We start from the raw sequence: 22,903 nt of genomic DNA, 5'->3' as shown, positions 1-22,903 counted from the left end.
CCAGTGCTGCTTTCATTCATACCTTCACGGATATTTAAATGGGCCTTTATGTATAATTTTAAAGGAGTCTAGACTTCTGGGGAGGCAGTGGCTGACTCTTAATGGTGTTCTAAAATAGCCAAGTAAGCCATTCAGTTCAAGGACACTTAGGGATACGCAATAAAGTTTGGCTTCACCACCAGCAATGCCCACGTGTCATGAAAAGAAAAACAAACTTTTACTTAAATCCTACTTGAATTAGAATCACACAGGACACTACTATTTGTTTAATCGTTCTCCCATTGTATCAGGATGATGCAGCAGAAGCATTGCTGGTGGAAGTTCTCTAGCTACGAGTATGATTAGACTGTTAGGGACTTCAGTTGTACAAGTACAGCAATAGTGTGTGACATTTTCCAAGACCCCATCCAGCACCCAACTTTTCCATTCAGCAGGTACAGTGCCTACAACTTTTCATCCATTAATGTCAGTGGATGGAAAATTGTAAAGAAATACTCTCAACTTTTCCCATTATCCGCCACTATAGATAACGCCAATCCTATTGGAAACTTCCACCCGTTTCAAGAACAAACCTCTATCCATCCTCTAGTTCCCTCACCCTCCCATCGGACCTGCTCAATCAGATGCATTTGCACCTCAGAATTGATTCAAAACTGCACTCCAGAACTTCAAGCATAAAGGCAGGCTGTTAGGATTGCAAGGGGAGCAATGCGTTGACCTGCAGATGCATTGTTAAATATTTTGGCTGCTCAGTTATTCAGTTGGATATCAAAAGTTGTTACCCAGGTGTTTCACTCTTCCCTCAATAAATTACTGCTAAAAACAGCTTGATCAGCCCTTCACCTTAGTGCTTGTAAGAATACACTACCTCAATTTTCTCCTCACTCAGGTGAATCTTACATTCACTCAATGTACATTTAAGAAAGGCATATATTTATATATCATCTTTCACAACCTCTAATATCCTAAGGCACGTTATGACCAGCTATTTTTGAATGTAGTTATTATAATAGAAGTGGAGCAGCCAAAATGTGCACGACATGCTCCCAGAAACAGCAATACAATAACCAATGTCACAAGAAGTAAATTGTTCGCCTGAAAAATCAAAAGGTCAGGAGACCAGACAAAACTTCCCTTCTCTTCTTTAGAGAAATGGCATAGATTCCATTATGTTCACCTGACAAACAGAGGGGGCGTCCGCTCAGCATCACAGCTAAAATACAGCAGCTCTGGCAATGAAGCAATCCTAGAATCTTGTTAATTTGGGAATAGTCAATGTTAACCTTGATTGTTTATTAGATTATTAGCTTCAAGAGGCTCAGGAATCAGGCCAGGTTTCTAAGGTGCTTTTTTTTCTGATGAGCATTTCACATTTATTTAGTACATTTAATTCTTAGGAGGTGGGTATTGCTCCAAGGATATACATCTTTAATTTTATGCCCTTATGCTAGCTGTCTTTCAACTGGTGCTACCAGGCCGTGTTTTTGAACCATGAATGAATAGTTTGGCCACTGAGGTGTTTCAATCAGTTGTTAAGAGTCAACCACCTTGGCAAGGGACCAGAGTCACAAACAGATCAGACTAGGTAAGAGTGGTAGGTTTCATTCCTTAAAATGAACCAGTTGGATTTTTACAACAAATAACTTTCACCACTTTTCATTTCAAAATTTGAGAAAATTGAATTTAAATCATCAAACTGCAGTCAAGCTGATGTTAGCTCTATCTTCATGTGAGCCTGTGGCAATACTTCAAAGACCTGAGGAGTCTTCCAAAGTGTTCTGGCTAATAATTACTCCAAATCACGATTTACCAGAACAGATTATCCAGTCATTAACACATTGCTGTTTGTAGGATTTTGCTGTGTGCAAATTAACTGCCATATTTCCTACATTACAACAGTTAGTCCAAAGGTACTAAATTGACTGTAAAGCATTTTGAGATGTCCTGAGGCCAAAGAAAGGAGTTCAAAATATTTCATTTTGTTCTCATTACACATTACTGAGCCTCTGCAGGCTTTTACAAGCCACAAATAATGACACACATTGTGACTTTCACATAGGTATGGTTTATTTGCTGTTGCAATGATATAGAATGAGCTGAATACCACAGCAACCACATGCCCTAGGGTATTATAAAACCACTTCTTAAAGCCATTCTATGAAACAAGAAGGACATATGCTGGTGGATGGTGCCAAACTGCATAGGAAAACAGGATGTTGTGAGGAAAGGAATGCATTCATGAGGCCTACAGATACTTAGCAATTTAAGCAGTTGAATGACAGATGGCATTCATGATTCTGAAGTGTAAGTAACTGCAAATGGATTCTAAAAATACATTTTATATAGCACAATGTAGAAAAAAAAGCACAATGAAGAAAGATAGATGGACTTACATTTTCACACTGCCATGCACAACATCAGGATATCCAAAGTGCTTCACAGTCAATTAAGTATTTGAAGTGCAACAATGTAGAGAATGGAGATGCTAGTTTGTGCACAGCAAGCTGCCACTAATAGCCGTTATGATGAGCTTGTGTTTTAGTGATGTTGGTTCAGGAACAAATATTGACCAGAACATCAGACACAATTTCTCCACCATTTATCTTCAAAACAGTGTCATGAATCTTTCACTTCCAATTGAGGGAGCAAATGGAGAGAGTCATTCATGATTTACATCTCGTCTGAAACGCACTGAAGCACTAGCCTTGAATTTTTGGTCCAGTCTTTCTCGTGAATGTAGAACCCACAACTGGAGGCAATCTGACCTGTCAATGACAACTTGAAGATCAGTAAAGAAATGACTGAGACTTCAATTGAGTTTTAGTACATAAACAAAGTCATAAATGGGAATAGATACTAGCAATTCATTCTTTATGTCTCCTCTTAGCATCCTTATTATTGGAGAGAGCTAAGCTGACTGCACTGCCATCTACTAACTTATTCCTCACCGGAACCTCAGTAATGTGTTTCCTCACCTGCTTTCCTATTTTACTAATCTTCAATCCTTCAGAATTTCACCTGAAGCCTGATCTTAAATTATCCAGTCATCTCCACTTTGCAATGCTCATTCAAACGTGGCACTATTTCCCTCAACTTTGCACCCAGGTCCTAAACCCTTATGGGCCTGATTGGCCTTAGCTGCAGAGTTGTGTCTAATTCTGTGCACAGGAAAGATATCTGATTGTGCAGATGAGAATTAGTTGAATTATGCCAGGGAGTTATTGCACAGGAGTCCACGCAATCTGTCATGCATGTACTGCCTCTTAAAGTTGTCCAGCTAGTCCCATAGCCACATCATTTCTCTATAACACTGCAATGTTTTTTGATTCAGTCACATGTCCAATTCACTTTTGCAGCTTATTATTAAGTTGACTTTCTTTTCTATCATTGAAACTAATTGCATAAATTTCTCATCAGCACCCCTGTTCCTTTTGCCGCTCACTGTACCTTAAATCCGTGTCCTCTGGTTACTCATCAATAGAAATAGAGTGATTAAAGCATAAACTATCAAGATCCTTGTCATTATGAATGCCTCTGTTAAATCTTCCTGTTACCTTCTCTGCTCTCTGGAGAACAGACTGGGATAGCGTTCAGGTTTTTTTCCTTTTCTCAGTCTTATTTCCACATAACTGAAGTCCTTCATCTTTGGTACTATTGCAGTAACTCTCCTCAGATCACTCGCCAAAATCTCAGCCTCCTAAAGCCCAGAATTGGTCATATTACTCCAAATGACGCCCAACTCTTAAGATTTATTTTCCTTGCAAATGCAGTTTGACACACAGGTTCAATTATGAAATTTGTGTAAATGTCAGTGATTCCTCCTTCCCCACTACTGACAACTTTTCCTAATTATTGAATTGTCCTGCCCTTTGACTCTGCCTACAGGCTAATGGTGGTGGAAGACGAGTTGAGGAAAGACCACGCCAACATGCAGGAGGCCATTGATGCCAAGCAGCGGATAATCGACGTTCAGGTACAGAAAATCATCACCTCAAAGATCAACAAATGACACTGAGGGAGAAGCGCCAGCAATTCAGTCTTGTCGGGATAGGACAACTCTGGTCAAACCTCATCTGAACAAACTGCTACAGATTGTCTTGCTTTCTTCCCAACTCATAGCAAAGTGGGCTCCCCCCATAACTTGTGTAACAATTGGACAGCTTTCATTTCTAATTCTTGACAGGAAAGCCCCCACTGCCAGTCACCCTTCCTTCAATACCATTTTCGCTTTCTTGTTTAGAATTAAAATGGTGGGGGGCCAACTGCACTGGCACTTTTGTGAAAAACTGGCTGGCACCATCAGGAAAACTTTGGTTACATTCAGTACCATGCACATCTGTGAACAGGGAAATAAAAACAGGTCAGAAATGGGGTGCCCCCATGTTTAAATGTCCTCAGTTTTGTAAGTGCAGCTCAGTTTAAGTCAGCTGCTTGTGAGATTGCGAAGATGAGGTTTGACCAGGTAAATAGTTTGATAGTAAATAGGCAGGGTTCTGCCCTGGTTATGTACAAGTGAGAAAACCAGGAGGCCAATGGTAACCTCACAAGTTTGCTTTTTGTTTTCATTTAATTCCTCTACGGGATTGCCCACCTCCACACTGAATTGGGTGGGCAGGCTTATTAGCTGGCATTTTAAAATGAAGGGCATGTACTCTTACAAAGTGGTCAGAAGGCTGCTCAGTACCACAAGGTATGCAGCAATTTTGCCAACATACACTCAGGTTTGTCGCACTGTTTACACTAATAGCCCCTTTGGAGTAGACCAGATGTTGATAGTTGCCGCTAGATACTAAACCAGACCCACCACATTCTTGTCACCCTAACCCACACCCCCTACCATCACAAAATTCCGATTCCTACTGCAGTGTACCCAAATGGATCGTTGGTGCTCTTGCATCATGTGGTACTTGTCGAGTGTAGGTTATCCAATTGCAGTCTGGCCATTCAGGCACAAGAAGTACCTTCATGCACAAAGAAGACCAAAGAATTGAAACAAGTCAACAGACCCAGCATTGGGTGATGGCTCCCTCCCACTTGGTGTTGTAAATTAGCAACAGAGTGAGGCCAACTCACATTTATTGTGCCCAGCAAAGGCTATGTATATATGCTGACGTGGTTTGAACTGTTTTTAAAAAAGTTCAAGGGAACATATTTCTTGTGCTGGTAAATATTTCTAGGAGAGCAGTAAGAAGTGAGCAGTCATAGCAAGGCACTGAAATGAGAACAGCCAAATCTCAAGCAATTGAGAATTAATTGGAATTGCAAATTTTTTTGAGTGGTGAGGAGGGATTGGTAAAGAAGGGGGAAAATTCTATCCCTACCCCTCACCATTCAAAAATAGTACAAGCAGCTCTCAGTATGCAAGTGGAAATTCTGGAACCAGCCAAAGTTGCTTCAGAGGTTTATGATCCACTGCAAGGTTCATTCTTTACTCAGAAGCGATGCATGACAATGATTGAAATTTGAACCTGGCTAAAAGAGGAAGGCAAATTAACACTAAAGTGGGTGTCTGTTTGGGAGGAAAAAAAGCTTGAATTTCAAATATTTTGACTGTTCAGCGCAAGACCTGGACAAGGCCTGGTTCTTTTACCTGCTTGGTGTTATATCAACAGTTTGCATTTATTTAACATCATTAAAGTAGGAAAACATCTCAAGATATAATTAGACTATAAATGACACCACACCAGGATTAGGGGAGATAACAAATAGCTGGTCAAAAAGTTTTTTTAAGGAAGGCTTTTGAGGAGGAAAGCAGAGATAGAAATTCAAGAAATAAAAATCCAGACATCAAGACCTTTATAGTTGTAGGCAACAGAAGGGCAAAAGAAATGAGGATGCTGAATAGGTCAGAGATACTCAGATCTCAAAAAGCTGTTTGGCTGAAAGATGTTACAGAGATAGAGAGTTGCAGGCCTATGAAGGATTTTCAACAAGAGTTGAGAATTTTATTTAATAGTGACAGATCAGGGTGACATGAGATATGGTTCCTGGTCTGTGTTCAGTTTAATAATATGCACAGCATTTGGATTCATACAACTTGTCTCAGAATGCCACGGAAGGTGAAAGTTAGCCCTGGGTTTCTGCTCTGGGGCGTATGATGCTTTTCTGGAGGCTGTCAGATGTAGAGATTGCAGTTTAACCAAGGCCACTTCTGTGGGGAGTTTCCCTCAAACCACACGCAAACACCAGGACTACCTCTCGAATGAAATTGGTGGAAGCAGAAAAGACAGTCAGCCAGCTACCATGTTAACATTTCGGGTCCGGTGACCCTTCCTCAGAACATCAGCTACAGTGGCTGATAATCTATGACAATATTTAAGACAGGTTTGACAATGTGGTGGAGCTTTTATAGAAATTAGGTGTGCCCAAATGTGTTCCAAATTTGCTGTTGATTGCTACCCCTGCACCTCATCCCTTCATCCATCCAACCTATCCCAGCCTTTCTTTAAAAGGTTCAATATCATCAGGTCTCTATTTCTATTCACGGATAGCTTTAAGATCATACCTTTCTTTCCATAATCCAGCTCCAGTTTGTCAACCAAACTAAAACTAACAACAGGAATATCAGGGGTGAAAACCCAAACAACCTCTGGTCAATTAACTAATTTTTTTAAAAAATAAAGGCAATTGCTGTCAGTATAGTAATGCTCAAAAGACCTCTTGTGGTATAGAGATAGTGTCCCTACCTCTGGACCAGAAGTCCCAGGTTCAAGTCCTACCTGCCCCAGACATGCAATGATATGTCTGGAAAGGTTGTTTAAAGTATCTAGATAAATTCAAAAATTGAACAATTGTCTATGTAATCATTCAATTTCTTTTGGTTTTAAAGTGATTCACTTTTTGCTTTGCCAGTATTTAGGTAAGTGTAGATTTGAATTATCAAATTCTAACACAGTTTGATTCAGAAGGGCTGGTTGCTAATTTTGCTGCTGTTTAACATGCCAGGGTCAGTGAGGCTTTCTTCACAGAGAATAAACGGTACAGTTTGATAGCTAATTGAATAGTTGTTGGTTTTGTTGGTATTTAGGTAAGTTCAGGTGTTAAGAATGTGTCCAGTCATCACGATCCCATTCACACCATGGTTGGTCCAAAATGATTTGCTGGTGTTTAGGTGAGTGTAAATGTTGAGAGCATGTCTAGTTGCCCTGTTCAGAGTATCTATATTCAGCACTAATGGCTGTAATTTGTAATGTTCTAGCTAATTGATCTAATGATGAGCACTTTTCTTACATTGTATTTACAATGGTGTCAGTACCTTCTATCCATTGGATCTTAATTTCAACTTTGGGAGGTGGTGGGGAGCATACAAACAGACAGTAGCAGATCTGACTATTATACACCCTGCCTGTATTGAATAGAAATAAAATTTTGGCAGATTATATTTGGGGTAGTCAATCTGCTATTATCCATTTCATGGCCTGTTAAAGATTAAGTTTAACGTCCTGAATGTGTCTCCAGGATTTTAATGTTAGGCGAAACTATGTTTACTGAAAGAACTAGTGCTATTTGAAACTCATGTTGTTCATATCGTTATTCAAGTGTAGTCTCAAAAGAATGTGTTAGGGGCATTTGCTTCTGACAGTTTGAAATCTGTGTGACTGTGTTAGACTGCTCTTTCACAGGATGGATAGAGCAGGGTTACATCTCTTGTGTGTGGTCATTCCAGAAATATTCTATTTTGGGTACAAAAGTAAAAGTCTGAAGGGTGCAGTGAGTTCACACACATGCGTAAACCTATGAATCCTGTGTTATCAGATGTGATTGGACCATTTCATCCTGAGTTCAGATAGGCATTGGTTCATAAGACAAAGCTCCTCCAGCATTACTCAAAACAAATGAGTCTTCTGTATCAGAAGACAGTTAGTGTGGAAATTTTTTTAAAAATTACTCGTACAGCAAAGCTATCTTTTTGAATGCAGAATGTAATGTTGGGAACAATGTAGTGGAACGTTTACTCTGTCCTTTACCTAATCTGAAAACATTTCAGTATAATAGTGTTGAGGATGCTTTACTCTGTACCTAACCCAGTTCTACCCGCCCTGGGAGCATTCAACAGGGCACAGTAATGGGAGTTTTATTTTGTCCAAAGCTCTATCTGCAATGGGAGCATTTAATAGGTGTGTGTACGGACCTTTACTTATTTGCGGCAGATACCAGAGGATGTACGGGAACCCAACCTTAAGACTCTGTGTCAATCTATTAGCTGACACTAAGTGTATGGAAGAGAGATACATGGTTTCTACATAGTGGATTCATGATCAGCCTCATGGGATATGGGGTAATTAATACAATTGTTGCTACTTGTATCATTCAGCTTCCAGTCAGAATCCAGTAAAAAGAATGGTCAGAAGATGCTTACGTGTTTCTATTTGTAAACATCTGGGAGCTGACCCTTGTTGATGGTGTGCTGAAAGGGCCTAAGTCACTGTTACCCCATTGTAGCAACAAGAACAGTAGTCAACGTTCACAATAGCAGAAAAGTCTAATACACTTCTAGCTGGTGACTCACATGCTACAGCACATTGGAGCATACTAGATGAATATGTTCACTTGTTTCTAGTAAACTCACTTTTTAGTGAAGGCAATTCTCAGTACTGATAAACAACAAATAAAAAGATTTTCATGGAGCATGAATGTCCCCAATTGTTTCAGAAACAATTAAGCGGATTTAATGCAGAAATAAATCAATAGAATTAGATTGAATCATCAACACCAAAACAGGCATTTCTGCCCAACTGGTGTATAAGCTCCATGTGAACCTACCCCCAACCCCTTTTCATTGTCACCCTGTCATTTTATCCTTCTAGACCTTCATCTCAGACACTGACCAAAATTCTCATTACATGCATGAGATTTCCAATAGGAAACAAATCCTCCTTTAAAAGGGAACAATACAGTTGTGCTTCACATTCCCTCCAAACAAACAAGAGCAGAAATGGGTACGTTCACCAGTCTAAAACAGTGATCACTAAACTGCCAACTAAGACTGAGTACTGAAGCACAACATTCTGCTGTTGCCTGATTTTTTGGCATCTGTCTAAATCAGCTCAAGAACCTTTTTATTTTGAAGTGTTTGTATTTTCAGCAGTGCATCAATCCATCTTAATTTATTTTTGTGATGCCAGTCTTTAGGCAAGGTCAAACTTCAGGCTTGTTATTATAAGAAAATGCATCACTGCCATCAATTGGCTAGAAAGGAGTATTACAGAGGATGGATTGCAAATGAATAAAAAAAACACAGGGCAGATCCACAGCACAAGATCCAAACAATCTGATAAGCCTTGCAGTGCTTGTTAACAGCACTCAGTTGTTTCTTATAGTTCAAAGGACTTTTATCGCGGCAGTCAATCCAGTGCCCAATTGGTGTGATCACTCTGAAATGAGGCAGGTGCACAATTTACCTGGAACTACAGCTTTTCTTAACATTTCTCCGAACTTTTATGGTTTTAGTTTGAAAGTGTTTTGATAAATTTTGCCTTTCTCAAAGCCATATCAGGTTATCACTACACATCTAAAGCTGACACAAAAGAGACTTAAGCTTTTTGAAGTGAACCTAAAAGTGAGAAATGGCTCAAGGCAAATTATAACAAGTTTACTTCACCAGAGAATCTTGTTTTATCTTACTAGGGCTAGGTCCAGGCATCAGATTGAAGTTGCATTCGCATTACGACACCTGTTATGAGAATGTGAAACCATTTTGCATTTGATGTGACGATTGCGACACCTACATAGCATATACATATCTCTGCCATTTTCTTTCAATGCTGGAAGTCTTTTGGGAAGAATATCTGTTATCATTCCCCAATCTGCTTTATATATGATGCTAGTTGACTGTTCTTCAAAAAAACCTAGCAAGCCAATTGTGTCAGTGTTGCTAAGGTTAAGAAATTAATACTAGCCTTGCTAATGAGCCAGATACTGACAATTTTCAAAAGATGCATTCTGACCAGCAACGTACATTGAAATTAAAACATATGCTGGGAAATTCCTTGGATTTCCAGTGTGCTGCAGGCATCATAGAAAGAGGTAATTATTAATAAATCAGCACTTTGGAAAAGTAAACCAGCTTATCTAAGCAATTCAAAGCATGCTATTAGCTAATTAGAACCAGCATACCTCACATTTGCTGTCATCTCTATTTGTCTCTGGTGAGATCTCTTCTGGCCCCATTGTGTAATGCTGCTAGTGGGCTCCACGTCAGTCTGGGTGAATTGGACGGAGATCAGTGAAAACCCCCAAGTTCCAAATGAACTTTATTTTGGTAGTGAATTGTGATTTTTGAAGTCAATGTTATGCAGTTCATAATGATTAAGTCGAACGTGCATGGGAATTCATTTAATTTGATTCAGCTTTATCCATCAAGCAGAATGTCACTACTGGAGAGAAACAGAACACTGCTATTATTCAACAAGTTACATACTATAGAAAAGTAGGACTAAATTATGAGGGTTACAGGATTATAGACAGAACTTAGGATTGTGTAAGGTTATAGGACCATTTAGATTAAAATTTGACAAGTGAGAGATAAGAAGTGTATTCAAGTGGAATCTTTTTCTACCCAAAGTGACAACCTTACAAAATAAGTTATTAGGCAGATAAGACTGAGGCAACTGCCTTTGCAGTCAGTTGGATGTTTTTTCACAAGAGAGGAGAAATGGATGCTTTTGATGAGACGAGTTTGAACTTTGAAAAGAAGGAAGCCTTGTAAGAGCCCAGCTGTTCCTCAGAACTTAAAGGATCATTCAGTCTACAGTTCTTAGTGATTGGATAATGGAACAGAAAGGTGCTGGAGTGTAGTTCCCAATAAATTCAGCAAGTGTGAAGCACCAACAATATTAAGTGTGTTTGGGAGAGCTTGGTCCAGATGAGATAACAGGTACATTGCAGACTGCAATTGTAGATCAGAAAGCATCACCTGCAGTGCTTTAGCTGCATTATCCGAAAGTGTGCTGTCCACTGGAAGTTGTGTTTATTCAGTATTTCTCAACGTCAGCATGTTCTTAAAAAGTGCTTTCCCCATAAATCAAGTACTTTTGATGTGCAGTTGCTGTAAGGTAGGAAACAGGGTTACCGATTTACACAAGACAAGGTACGACAAAAACATGACAACCAGATAACTTGTTTTTAGTGATATACAATTAAAGGATAAATTTGATAAGGCAACCTGAAATGTTGAAATGGTGCAATGATCTTTTATATTGCCCAAGAGGGCAGATTGGCCTCAGTTAGATGTCTCATCTCAAAGGAGTGTGCAGTACTGTTGCACTCCCCAGTATTGTGCGATCAGCTTGGACCATGTGCACAATTAAGTTACTGACTGTGCTTGAACAGGGGTGGGGTGTACAACATCTTTGTACACTTTCCCTGGTCTTTTAATACTTTTGCTAAAAGTGGGTGGATTTTTTTTAGTGGTTATTTACACCCACTCATGTTCTTAGCCACATATACTGGAAATATCCCATATTCAGTTCCTTCTCTCAGCTAATATGTTGGGTTTGGAAAGTTCCAAGTTCTAAACAGCAGTGAAGGATTTGGAATAATTTTTGATTGAATTGTAATGCAACATGATATGACCAAATATGTACAGAGCAACATACATCATGAAAGAAAAAAAACATAGGGAAATATTTTAGGAGTGTAGAACTTGACTGACTCAATGAAGTTGTTTACTGATCTAAGTCAATTTTTAATTTGTACAAGAGACCCATTCATAACTTAAGAAAAATTATGCAGAACTTCATAAAACAGATGTCCAACACACAATATTTCTCCAAACATGCCGCATTTAGCGCATCACGTCTCAAATTACTCATTGTAACCTGAAGAGCGATTTTTTTTTTTAAAAATTATTATTATAATAATTTATGTAGTAATGCATCCCATTTTCCATTGGAAAGAATCGACATTATCTACCTCCATCATCCTGTTAGAGAGGAGGCTATTCCAGAGCTAGGTATATCACTCGCTGAAATGTTGGGAATAATTTTATCTAATCTCACCAGACATGGAATCGGACAGACTGTCAATTTTATACCCTGTCCATTAACTTTTTATGCTCCATAAATCAGTTACGATATAAACTAATCCCATTAGCTTTGTGGTTGGCAGTTTAAATTACAATTGTTTCCCCCTCCACCATCCAAACACAGTCAATCTGGGTTTGCCACAAACCTATCAGAGCTTCAAATGACAGTGATCATATGACTGTTTAAAGCAAAAGCTGACACCCTCTTCTCTTTTCCTCTCCACTACCCACCCTTCCCCACAACGAAACCAATTTGGTCATGCTTCAGAAACCTACTCTCCCACATTAAGCACAGACTCAAGTTGCAAGTTGGGAAGTTTGGTGCTTGGACCTGTGCATACCATATGCATAATCCACTTACTGCTTTATGCAGTCTGTTATGTGACCTGCACTGCGCTTGAACTGTGTATGAGTAGAAGTGATTCTCAGGCAACAGTAAAATGGGCAAAATGTACAAATGGGCAAAAGTGTCCCCCATTAAAAACTATCCTTGTTAAAATCACTCAAGATGTGGACTTCAGTGGCTATGCCATCATTTGTTGCTCATCCCTAAATCTTTCTCAAGAAGATGGCAGTGAGGTGCCTTCTTGCATCATTGAAGCTTGTGTGGTGAGGGTTGTACTGTTAGGAAGTTGGATGTTGCCAACTGAGAACCAGGTAGGGGGTATACATGGCATATTTTCCTGAGAAAATGGGAGAGACTGCCACAATTAGCCATTTCCCTAACCTCCTGGGTGAGAGGAATGGGGAAATCACAAACAATTGGAATCACAGAGACATACAGCACGGAAACAGCCCTTTGGCCCAACTCATCCATGCCAAACAGGTTTCCTAAACTGAGCTAGTCCCATTTGCCTGTGTTTGGCCCATAACTCTCTAAACCTTTCCTATCCATCTACCTGTCCAAATGTCTTTTAAAATATTGTAATTGTTCCTGCCTCCACCACTTCCTCTGACAGCTCTTTCCATATACATACCACCCTGTGTGAAAATGTTGGCCCACTGCTTTAAATCGCTCCCCTCTCATTAAACTTGTGCCCTCTCATTTTGGACTCCCTACCCTGTGGAAAAGACTTTGGTTATTCACCTCATCTATGCCCCTCATGATATGAGCTTCTATAAGGTCACCCCTCACCCTCCTACATTCCAGCCTCAGTAAATGAACTGTCCATTTTATACTTCTCCCTCCTTTCTTCCTGGAACACTGCCAAGAATGCAATAATAAACCATGGGATCCAACTTGAAAATTGCAGGACTACTGCACACAGTTTATTGTCTAATCCTACCAAAGCAACTGGGGGAGAAAATACTGGAGACTCCTTCCAACTTTCTCATACATCATCTACCACTTCTCTAAACCCCATTCCCCCCACCACATTCTCTTCTGTCCATTTGCAGATCCTGTTGTTCAATATCAATACCAATTCAACACTGTGAAAAATTGCCTAGGTATGTCCTGTTCACAGAAGCAGGCCAATATCCAGGTTTACTATAAGACAGAGGAGCAGAAATTAAGCCATTCAGCCCATAGAGTTTGGTGCACCATTCAATCATGGCTGTTTCTCAACCCCATTCTTCTGCTTTCTCCACATAACCCTTGATCCCCTTGACAATCAAGAACCAATCTATTGCTGTCTTAAATGTACTCAATGATCTGGCCTCCAAAGCCTTCGAATGTAGCGAGTGCCATAGATTCACCACTCTCTGGCTGAAGAAGTTTCTCCTTATCACCGTTCTAAAAGGTCTTCACTTTAAGGCTGTGCCCTCTGGTTCTAGTCTCTTCTACCAATGGAAACATCTTCCCAAAATCCACCCTCTCCAGGCCATTCAGTATTCTGTAAGTTTCAATTAGATCCCCTCATCCTTCTAAACTAGTATAGAGTCCTCAAATGTTCCTCATCTATGAAGCTTTTTTATTCCTGGGACCATTCTCATGAACCTGTAAGCCCACTCCAAGGCCATTACATCCTTCCTGAGATATGGGGCCCAAAACTGCACACAATACTCCAACTGTGGCCTGAGCAGAGCCTTAGAGCCTCAGAAGTACATCCCAGCTTTTATATTCAAGTCCTCTCAAAATAAATGTCAACGTTGCAATTGCCTTCCTAACTACTGACTCAACCTGCAAGTTTACCTTGACAGGATCCTCGACTAGAACTCCCAAGTCTCTCTGCACTTGAGATTTCTGAATTTTCCCCCCATTTAGAAAATAGTCCATACCTGTATTCTTACCAATGTGCATGACCTTGCACTTTCCCATATTTAACTCCATCTGCCACTTCTTTGCCCAATCTCCTAACCTGTCCAAATCCTTCTGCAGCTTCTCCGTTGCCTCAATACTACCTGTGCCTCTACCAATCTTTGTATTGTCTGCAAATTTAGCCAGAATGCCCTCAGTTCCTTCATCTAGATCATTAATTTTTAAGATGAAAAGTTATGGTTCCAACACTAATTGTTGTGGAACACCACTTGTCACTGGCTACCATCCTGAGAAAAACCCTTTTATCTACACTCTGCCTTCTGTCAAATAGCCAACCTTCTATCCATGCTAGCACCTAACCTATAACATCATGGACCCTTATCTTAGTCACCAGCCTCTGTGCAGAACACCTTGGCAAAGGCCTTCTTGAAGTCCAGGTAGATAACATCCAGTGGCTCTCCTTGGTCTAACCTGCTCGTTACTTCCTCAAAGCATTCTAGCAGAATCGTCAGGCATGACCTGGCGATGCACTTCCAAGTATTCAGAAATATCATCGTTTACAATGGACCCCTAAATCTTACCCATGACTGAGGTTAGGCGAATTGGCCTTTAATTTTACTCCCTTTTTAAACAGAGGTGTCACATTAGCAATGTTCCAGTCCTCTGGGACCCTCCCTAACTCTAGCAATTCCTGAAAGATCACCACTTATCTCTTCAGCTATCTCCCTTAGAACTCTGGGTGTTGTCCATCTGGTTTAGGCTGACAAATGACAAGTAACATTCATGGCACAATGACCATTTACAACAACAAAAGACTCCATCCATCATCCCTTGACATTCAATGGCATTACTAATGTTGAAGCTGCCATTAGTAACATGCTAGGCATTACCACTAGCCATAAGCTCAAGCTAGACAAGCAAAATAAATGCCATGAATATAAGAGGTTAGGAATCCCGCAGTAAGTAACTTGCCTCCTCACTCCCCATGGCCAGTACAGAGAGATGGAAAGGAATATTCCCCACTGACTGGATAGGTGCAGCTTCAAGGATATGCGAGAAGCTTGACACCATCAATGACAAAGCAGCCCCTTGGATTGGCACCGCATCCTTAAACATTCACTTCCTTCACCATTGATAACTGGGTGAAGTGTGCACCATCTACAAGATGCAGTGAAATTCTCCTCATTTCTCTAGACAGTACCTTTCAAAAGTACAACCACTTCCACCCAGAAGAACAAAGGCAGCAGATACATGGGAACACTACACGGCCTGCACATTCCTCTCCAACCCACTCACCAACCTCCTTTGGAAATATTTTGCCATTCTTGGGTCAAAATCCTGGAACTTCCTCCGTGACACAAGGCCAGGCAACCTACACCACATAGGGTGTTGTCTTGAATGGCAACAGTCCACCAACCTCCTAAAGGGCAACTAGGGATATTCAATAAATGATGGCCCAGCCTGGGTCACCCACATCCCAATGACTGAATATCAGTAAAGTCCTACCACATGTAAAACGGGTGCCTATGAGGAAGGGGATTCCTTCTACAGATTGGTGATGGAAGATTGGGGGGGGGGGGGGGGGGAGACGCTGGAAAAAGTCGAATTTGCGTGTGGATGGGCTATTCAGCCCTCCCTCTCCCTTACCTTGCCATCTGGAAACAATCCCCGCCCGTAAGGCGGCTGCGGCCGGCCGCTTCCCTGCGGAACCTTCTAGAACCAGCCCGAGCTCCCCATCCCCACTCCCAAACCCTGGGCGTGGCCTCAACCGCCATGTGCACGAGCGCGCGGGAGGGCTCAGCCCGTGCTCCATTGCCAATCACAGCCCCCGCCCCGCCAGCACACGCGCACTTCCAGTCATTCCAACCAATCAACAGCTGTTCTTTCCCCTGTAAAGAACCGCTTCCCGAGCGCAGAGTACGGGATTTAGCTGTACTAATTTATTGGCGGCGTGGCAAGGCAAGGAGAAGGTAGTTTCCGACGCTGGGGAAGAGCTGCTTCCACTGTGCCCCCCTCCCCTCCTTTCACATCGCACACAAATCCTGGCGCCCGGGCGATGTGTGCGGGAGGAAACGGGGCTTCCAGTTTGGACCAACCAGAATTGTGTGCGCTGGTGACACCAGCTGTTACCCAGTGGCATGATTGGTCGAGTGTGGAAAAGAAGAGGGCGGGGAGAGGGGCCAGGCGTTTCTCGTCAAGCCGCGTGGAAGGAGGATCACGTGGTCCTGCTTTTTATACCGTGTGTGTTTGGAATGAGGTGGTCGTCGTTGAGTAGGGAAAGGTGGTGTTGTAATGGTTTCTCTTTCTACCATCCACTTATTGCGACAGTTTGGATCGCCAGGGAGGACATACACCTCTTCGCATTTTCTTTTACATTATTCATTCACGGCCCCGTGCCTAACTGCCCCAGAGAGCAGTTAGGAGCCAACCGAATGGCGGTGGGTCTGGACTTCACATGGGGTCCGGATATGGTATGGGTGGCAGATCTTCTTCCCTGAAGGATGTTAGTGAATCAGATGGGTTACTTTCCCACAATCAACAACGGTTCACGGTCAACGTTAGATGCAGTAGTCGGGACGCTGGTGAGCTCAGTTGGTTGAACAGCTGGTTGGCAATATGTACAAAAACGTGGATTCATTTTGCACACCAACTGAGGTTACCGCTGAAGGACTTACCTTCTCAGCTTCTCCTCCCTGCTGGAAAATATGTGGTGAACCTCCGATTAAAGTGCAGCCTCTCTAATGAAAGCTCAGCCTTGTGGTCTTCTGTGACTATGGGGACTTTAGAGCCTTAATTCCAGGTTCATTATTGAATTCAAATTCCACCATCTGCTGTGCCAGGATCCAAACCCAAGTCCCCAGAAAAATTCCTGGGTGGCTGGAGTGATAGTCTAGTAATAATACCATGAGGCCATCACTCTCCAGGAGAAAGGAGGGGGTGCAAATTATAAATTCTCTTTTTTTTTCCAAGAAAATGGCAGGGGGGGTGTGGTGAGTGATGTTGATGTGTACCAATGCTGCAGTGATCGAGGGGGATGGTAGCTCAAGCACAAAAAAGGAAGGTTCTGGAACATTGCTGGTACAGGGCAGAATGGAGGGCAGCAGGATGAAGGGTCGACCCCAGTTGTCGCAGGACGGCGGACATCACAGATAAGCTGCAGTGGACAGCGCAAGATGGACAAACATGGTAGACACATGACGGCAGACCTACTGGTAGGAGTAACTTACAAGCAGCAGCTCTGTTGTCTTCAGGTTGTCCGTTCAACCAGAACTGGCTGGTTCAGGCCCTGCCCACTTCTTCCGCCCAGGTTTTATATTCTTCGTTGTAAACAATGCTGGGGTGGTACCCCACGTGCTTAGGCTCACATCGTTTCAGCACCTCCATTCTTCCCAAGTGCCCTTGAGATACAGTGGCCGTGGAATGCCTTCAGTAGTGGATGTCGTGTTTCTTAGGTGTGACGGAGCAGTTATTGTAACTTGTAAAAAGATTGTGAGAGATAATTAATCAGCAGCCATTTTGAAAATTTGGTATCTGATAACTAATATTTGTTGCTTTAGGTATGTGATGTAGATATGCATATGTATCCAATATGTACTTGTGTGTGCATGTGTTCTTTGTACAGTATAACTTCATGGTATGGAAATTGTGCCAATTTATAGTTCAAATATTGCAAATACATATGTAAATTTCTTTATTTTTCTTCCTTTCTTTCCTGTTTTGTCCTTTCTTACTCTTTTGCACCTTCTTTCCTCCCCGCTCCACCCTTCAAACCATATTTCTCTCTAATATGCCTGCCTAACACCTTTCAAACCCCCCCTCTGGAAGTCAATGGAGCATTCATTCAAAAAAAGACAAAATGGCTTCCCAGCCCCACCCACTTCCCACCCACCTCGCCTTCACCGCGCCAAAGATTTTGCTTCAAGCCGGATCGAGGCGAAGTTCCACGGAGACCCCCGCCTCATCCGCCGCCAGGCCCGCCGCTTTGAGTACAGCTTGGAAGGGGGAGGGGGGCAGCAGCTGGTCTGATGTTGACCTGCCTTGGGTTTCCGTTGGCACGGGACCTGCTGAGGGCGGTGTCTAGACTATGACATCCCTTCTGGTAGATCATCTGGGCAGGGAAAAGAATTCTCAAATTGGCTGAACACCTTTTTTGGGGAGGGAAGAGGAGGGAGGGGATGTGGGAAGGGGAGGGCAAACAGGGTATTACACTGATCTCTTAATTATTTTTAAAAAATGAAATATCTATATATATTTATATATAAATTAATTTCACACTACATTCAAGATCGCCCACAGAACCTGGTAAGTGGGGTGACACCTGAGCCTGGTGGATTTGATTGAATGGTGCATTGCTAGCCAGGCAAGGGAAAGAATGCTCCGTTTACATACAGAAGGGGGCAGGGGAGACGGTGGCGCCATGAGGGCCTTGTTGACTGACTCAGGCGACTACAGACCTTGGCTGGAACAATATCTTGCGCCGTCTATACCTCCGACATTTTGAGGGCAGCGGACCATAAGGTACGAGACCAAAAGGGAGAAATCTTTTAAGCTGCAGTATCACTGGCTTTCAAATGGTCTGTAGGTTGTGGAGATGTGTGAATAGGCCAATTTCTGGCAGTGATCGCCCACATTTGAGCCACTCCGCAGCTTGTTGGAGGTGCTGTACAGAGTTTCCTGTCTCCCCGTCAGAGGCAGAATAAGAAACACTGAATATGAAATGCAATGGAGACCATCTCAAATTGGTGGTGACCATTTATGTTCAGTGAGGATGGGTGCAGAAATGGCTAGAAATTGGGCCTTGTTGCACATCTCCAGCAGGCCAGCTATTTCAGAGCTGTCAGAAATCAAATCTACACAACATCTTCACATGTAAATATTCTCATGGACCTCTTGCAGTTTTGCCTTCTAACTCTTCCTTCCCACCAACCATCAGGATTTAAAAATTATTTTTTAAAACAATTAAAAGTACAGGGGCTGGCAACATCTGCATTTGAAAGTAGAATGAAAGAATCTTCTTTGGAGAATCATTCAAGAGACCGGATTTTGGCGGGTGGGGAGGTAGTGGAGTACAGGAAACCCTTATCTGAAGAGCTGTTAAGTACTGAGGTCACCATCTTGCTTGGTACAGGCACTACTGCAAGGTCACTGATGCCCCTTGGACTGGTACTCCATCAGAGAATCTTGAGCTAAGATATGGACTGCACTGAAGATATTTTCACATGTGTCTGCAAAATCGATGTGAGGTGGTGTGGCTTTTTTTTTGTCTGTCTCTGTGTGTGTGAATGTCTGTGCACATATCCATTTGTCTTTCAATCAGTATTTCCCTAGGTGACCCACCTTTTGCCACATTGCCTATCATCCATGCAACTCGCCAACGTTCCATGTCGTGTTGTCAGTTTTGAGCTTAATATACAAAATGGTTCAATGTTTCCCAAGATTGGTCTTGGTGTCGGGTTTAATGTATTATTTGCAGCAGCACAGGATAGTTCCCTTGGGAACTTCTGGCTGAATATGGAGCTGCCACAAGACCTCTCTGAATGACCAAACGATGATTGCAAACAAATGGTCTTACTTCTTGGAACCCCAGTGAACTGCATCTTGTGGTTGGTATCACCTGACAGGATATAGCTCCCGAGTTAAACGTGTTGCATTGCATCGTTTCACGTAGGAATGAAAAAAAACAACTTGAGCTGAAGCCTGGTTTTCTGAACATAGAAGAAATTTTCAAATTCAATTTAGAGTAGGTACTCAAGAGTTGAATCTCCAAATTAGAAACATTTAGAACAGTACAGCACAGTACAGGCCCTTCGGCCCACAATGTTGTGTCAACCTATTATCCTACTTAGATCAATCTACCCTGCATTCCCTACATTTTACTATCCTCCACGTGCTTATCCAAGAGTTGCTTAAAAGTCTCTAAGGTATCTGACTCCAATACCACTGCCGGCAGCACATTCCACACACCTACCACTCTCTGTGTGAAGAACCTACCTCTGACATCTCCCCTATACCTTCCTCCAATCACCTGAAAATTATGCCCCCTCGTAACAGTCATTTCCGCCCTGGGAAAATGTTTCTGACTATCCACTCTATCTATGCCTCTCATCATCTTGTAAACCTCTATCAAGTTACTGTTCATCCTTCTTCGCTCCAATTAAAGAAGCCCTCGCTCCCTCAACCTTTCCTCATCAGACCTGCCTTCCAGTTCAGGCAGCATCCTGGTGAATCTCCTCTGCACCCTCTCTAAAGCTTCCACATCTTTCCTATAATGAGATGACCAGAACTGAACACAATATTCCAAGTGTGGTCTAACCAGAGTTTTATAGAGCTGCAGCATGACCTCACGGCTCTTAAACTTAATTACCCTGCCAATGAAAGCCAACACACCATACACCTTTATAACCCTATCAACTTGACACAATCTTTTTCCAAACAGCTTCATTTGCAGATTATATATATATTAGTTCTTACTGTTCTTTATAAAGAGAGAAACATTACTCAAACAGCATTGAAATGAATCACCTAAATTAAATTAGTTCAGAAATATTCCCCAGTATGGCCCAAGCTCAGTTTAGAAATTTTATTTTGGTATTTGAACTTAAACAAGAGAAAAGCATTGAACATAGTTGCAGGAAAAGAGACCTTGCACTTTGGTCTGGCCAACTGCATGGTGACCACCTCAGTGGCATGCCCTGTGGGTTTGACTGTAATCTAAAATAATCAGGTCAGATTAGATTTGGTTGTTGGATAACATCCAGAGGGTATATATAATATATCACCCACTTCAATGTCACAAACAGACCTTTGCACCCTGTTGGCCAATGGAGTCACAGGTGTTTCCATCTTCCTGCACTGCCTTTGCTCTCAACTATGGAGATTCTGGAAAGGCAAGAGGTTTCAAGAAAGTTTGGGTTGGAAGAGTCAGGGTATGGTGGGTACGTGATTTTACTTCAAAATAAACAGGAGTTCACAACTCACGCCAATCCAGCGAGTGTTAACTTCTTTGCCTCCTGTTAGGTTGAAAAATATCACAAAAAGTATGTCTAAGATGTTGTGTTGAAGCTGGATTTCTGTCTGTATTGCATATATGTCAGCTTTTAGTCTGTTGCCACTGGTTGTAGTTGCCTGGCTTGACTTTTTTTCTTTCCTTTTGCCTCTTTAAAAAAAAATCAATGGTTTCTACTGTGTTGTGGTCTATATGAAATCTTGTATGACCTGTGACAAATTTGCAATTTACCATTCTCTTTGCGGGTTTAGCATTTCCTTGGGCATCATTCAAGGTGAGAGTTATACCACGTTCACCTTGTATGTGTTTTATCTGTTCTCAGCCAGTTTACAAGGGAGTCAAGTATTATGGGCTAACAGGCAGAATAATAAACTTGAGACTACAATCAGATCAACCATAATCATATTGAACGGCAGAGTAAGCTTAGCAGCAGAAGGGCCTACTTCTGTTCCTGAGTATTATTTTCCCTATGTTTTCCTGTAATAAATGGAGATCATGTATTCATAATGTTCACCAAAAATGTTGTCATGACTCTGACCTACCCCAAAGATCGATCGATCGATCGATCGATTGATCTCTTTTTCCCACCACTCCCCTTCCTGAATAACTTCAGGTGGAATTGACGACTAGTTGCACACCTGCAGCTGATGGGAGGGACAATATTGTATCTGTCGACTTCTATGAAAGCTGTCTATGCACCCCAATACCATCCACTCCGCCAGCTGAAATTCTTCATGGCCTTCAAAAACCCAATTGCTAACTGCTGCTGCCCGTCTCACTCATCCTTCCAACATTTCCTCTTAAAATGAAAGGAGTGGTTTTGGGAGGCACTTGGGAGGAGTTGTGGCTCCAATTCCTTTCCAGTTCAGAAAGCATTGATCAGATTTGGGAATGGTGAGCAATTCTGGTCCATCACAATGCCCATCAGAATTTGCATGGTTGGAAGAATTCAGGATTCATTTGCTTAATCCTAGTTAAGCAAGGTTGTCATGGGTTATGGTTACCCTTTGGGTGATGGTCTCGGTTGGTTGATCACCCATTCTACAAATTTACTCATTGTTGAGGAGAGGATTCTGTGGTATATAGGTGACAGGTGAGTCTACAACTCAATTTTAGCCAAGTGTACGACTACTAATAGTTTTCATAGGTTAGTTAAACTTTGAGCTGGTTGTGTAACACCAAATAAAACCATGTACTTTGTGACCACCATTCTGGCTGAGAACTGATGAACTCCCATGGTGGTGTTGAACCATCAAGCTAAAAGTGTTGACCATCATAAGCAAATACTAGAAAGCTGTATTGTGTCTCAATTATCAGCCAATTCCACTTTTGATCACATGCGTACTTTTTAAATTTTTTTTTTCCATTGCCGCTGGTTATTTGCAACATTGAAGTTTACTGTGTCTTTAATGTCTGTGAAACAATAGAGCGCTCCACCATCATGTCAGTGTCAGTTCAAACACACGTCAGCATCATGCAAGCACTGAGCAACAATAGAACACGGGTTGCTTTTAAGCCAGTTTGAAGGCAGCTCAGAATATCAAAGGAGGACACCTAGATTTTTGAGTTTTACCTTCACTTTGGCTAAACAGCAGAACCAGAAGTCATTGCTGTTCAGTTAAACCTTAAAAGGTCTCTGTTACTGCCATTTCATCAAGTGTTGTCTCCCCTC

General features: G+C 41.8%; 1 protein-coding gene and 1 long non-coding RNA gene across 5 annotated transcripts in view; one reads left to right on the top strand and one right to left on the bottom strand.

Moving 5' to 3' along the window:
- Nucleotides 1-22,903, top strand: part of syngap1a (synaptic Ras GTPase activating protein 1a) — a 311,203-nt gene that overhangs the window by 278,754 nt on the left and 9,546 nt on the right. For all 3 annotated transcript variants that reach the window (XM_048616705.1, XM_048616706.1, XM_048616707.1), the window contains one exon: nucleotides 3,886-3,973. In XM_048616705.1, coding sequence (XP_048472662.1) covers nucleotides 3,886-3,973 — 88 coding nt within the window. The remainder of the gene's footprint in view (nucleotides 1-3,885; nucleotides 3,974-22,903) is intronic.
- On the bottom strand, nucleotides 2,046-16,283 carry LOC125486989. Of its 2 annotated transcripts, XR_007265544.1 has the most exons (4): nucleotides 15,873-16,283; nucleotides 10,916-11,047; nucleotides 10,117-10,376; nucleotides 2,046-2,765 (listed from the first exon to the last, which is right to left on the bottom strand). It is a non-coding gene; the product is annotated as an uncharacterized LOC125486989 (long non-coding RNA). The 2 variants fall into 2 exon arrangements; XR_007265543.1 differs by having other exon boundaries at nucleotides 10,117-11,047.

The sequence above is a fragment of the Rhincodon typus genome, chromosome 35 (genome assembly GCF_021869965.1).
Source record: "Rhincodon typus isolate 14 chromosome 35, sRhiTyp1.1, whole genome shotgun sequence".
NCBI classification, from domain to species: Eukaryota; Metazoa; Chordata; class Chondrichthyes; order Orectolobiformes; family Rhincodontidae; genus Rhincodon; species Rhincodon typus.
This window is presented reverse-complemented; position numbering and strand designations above follow the sequence as displayed.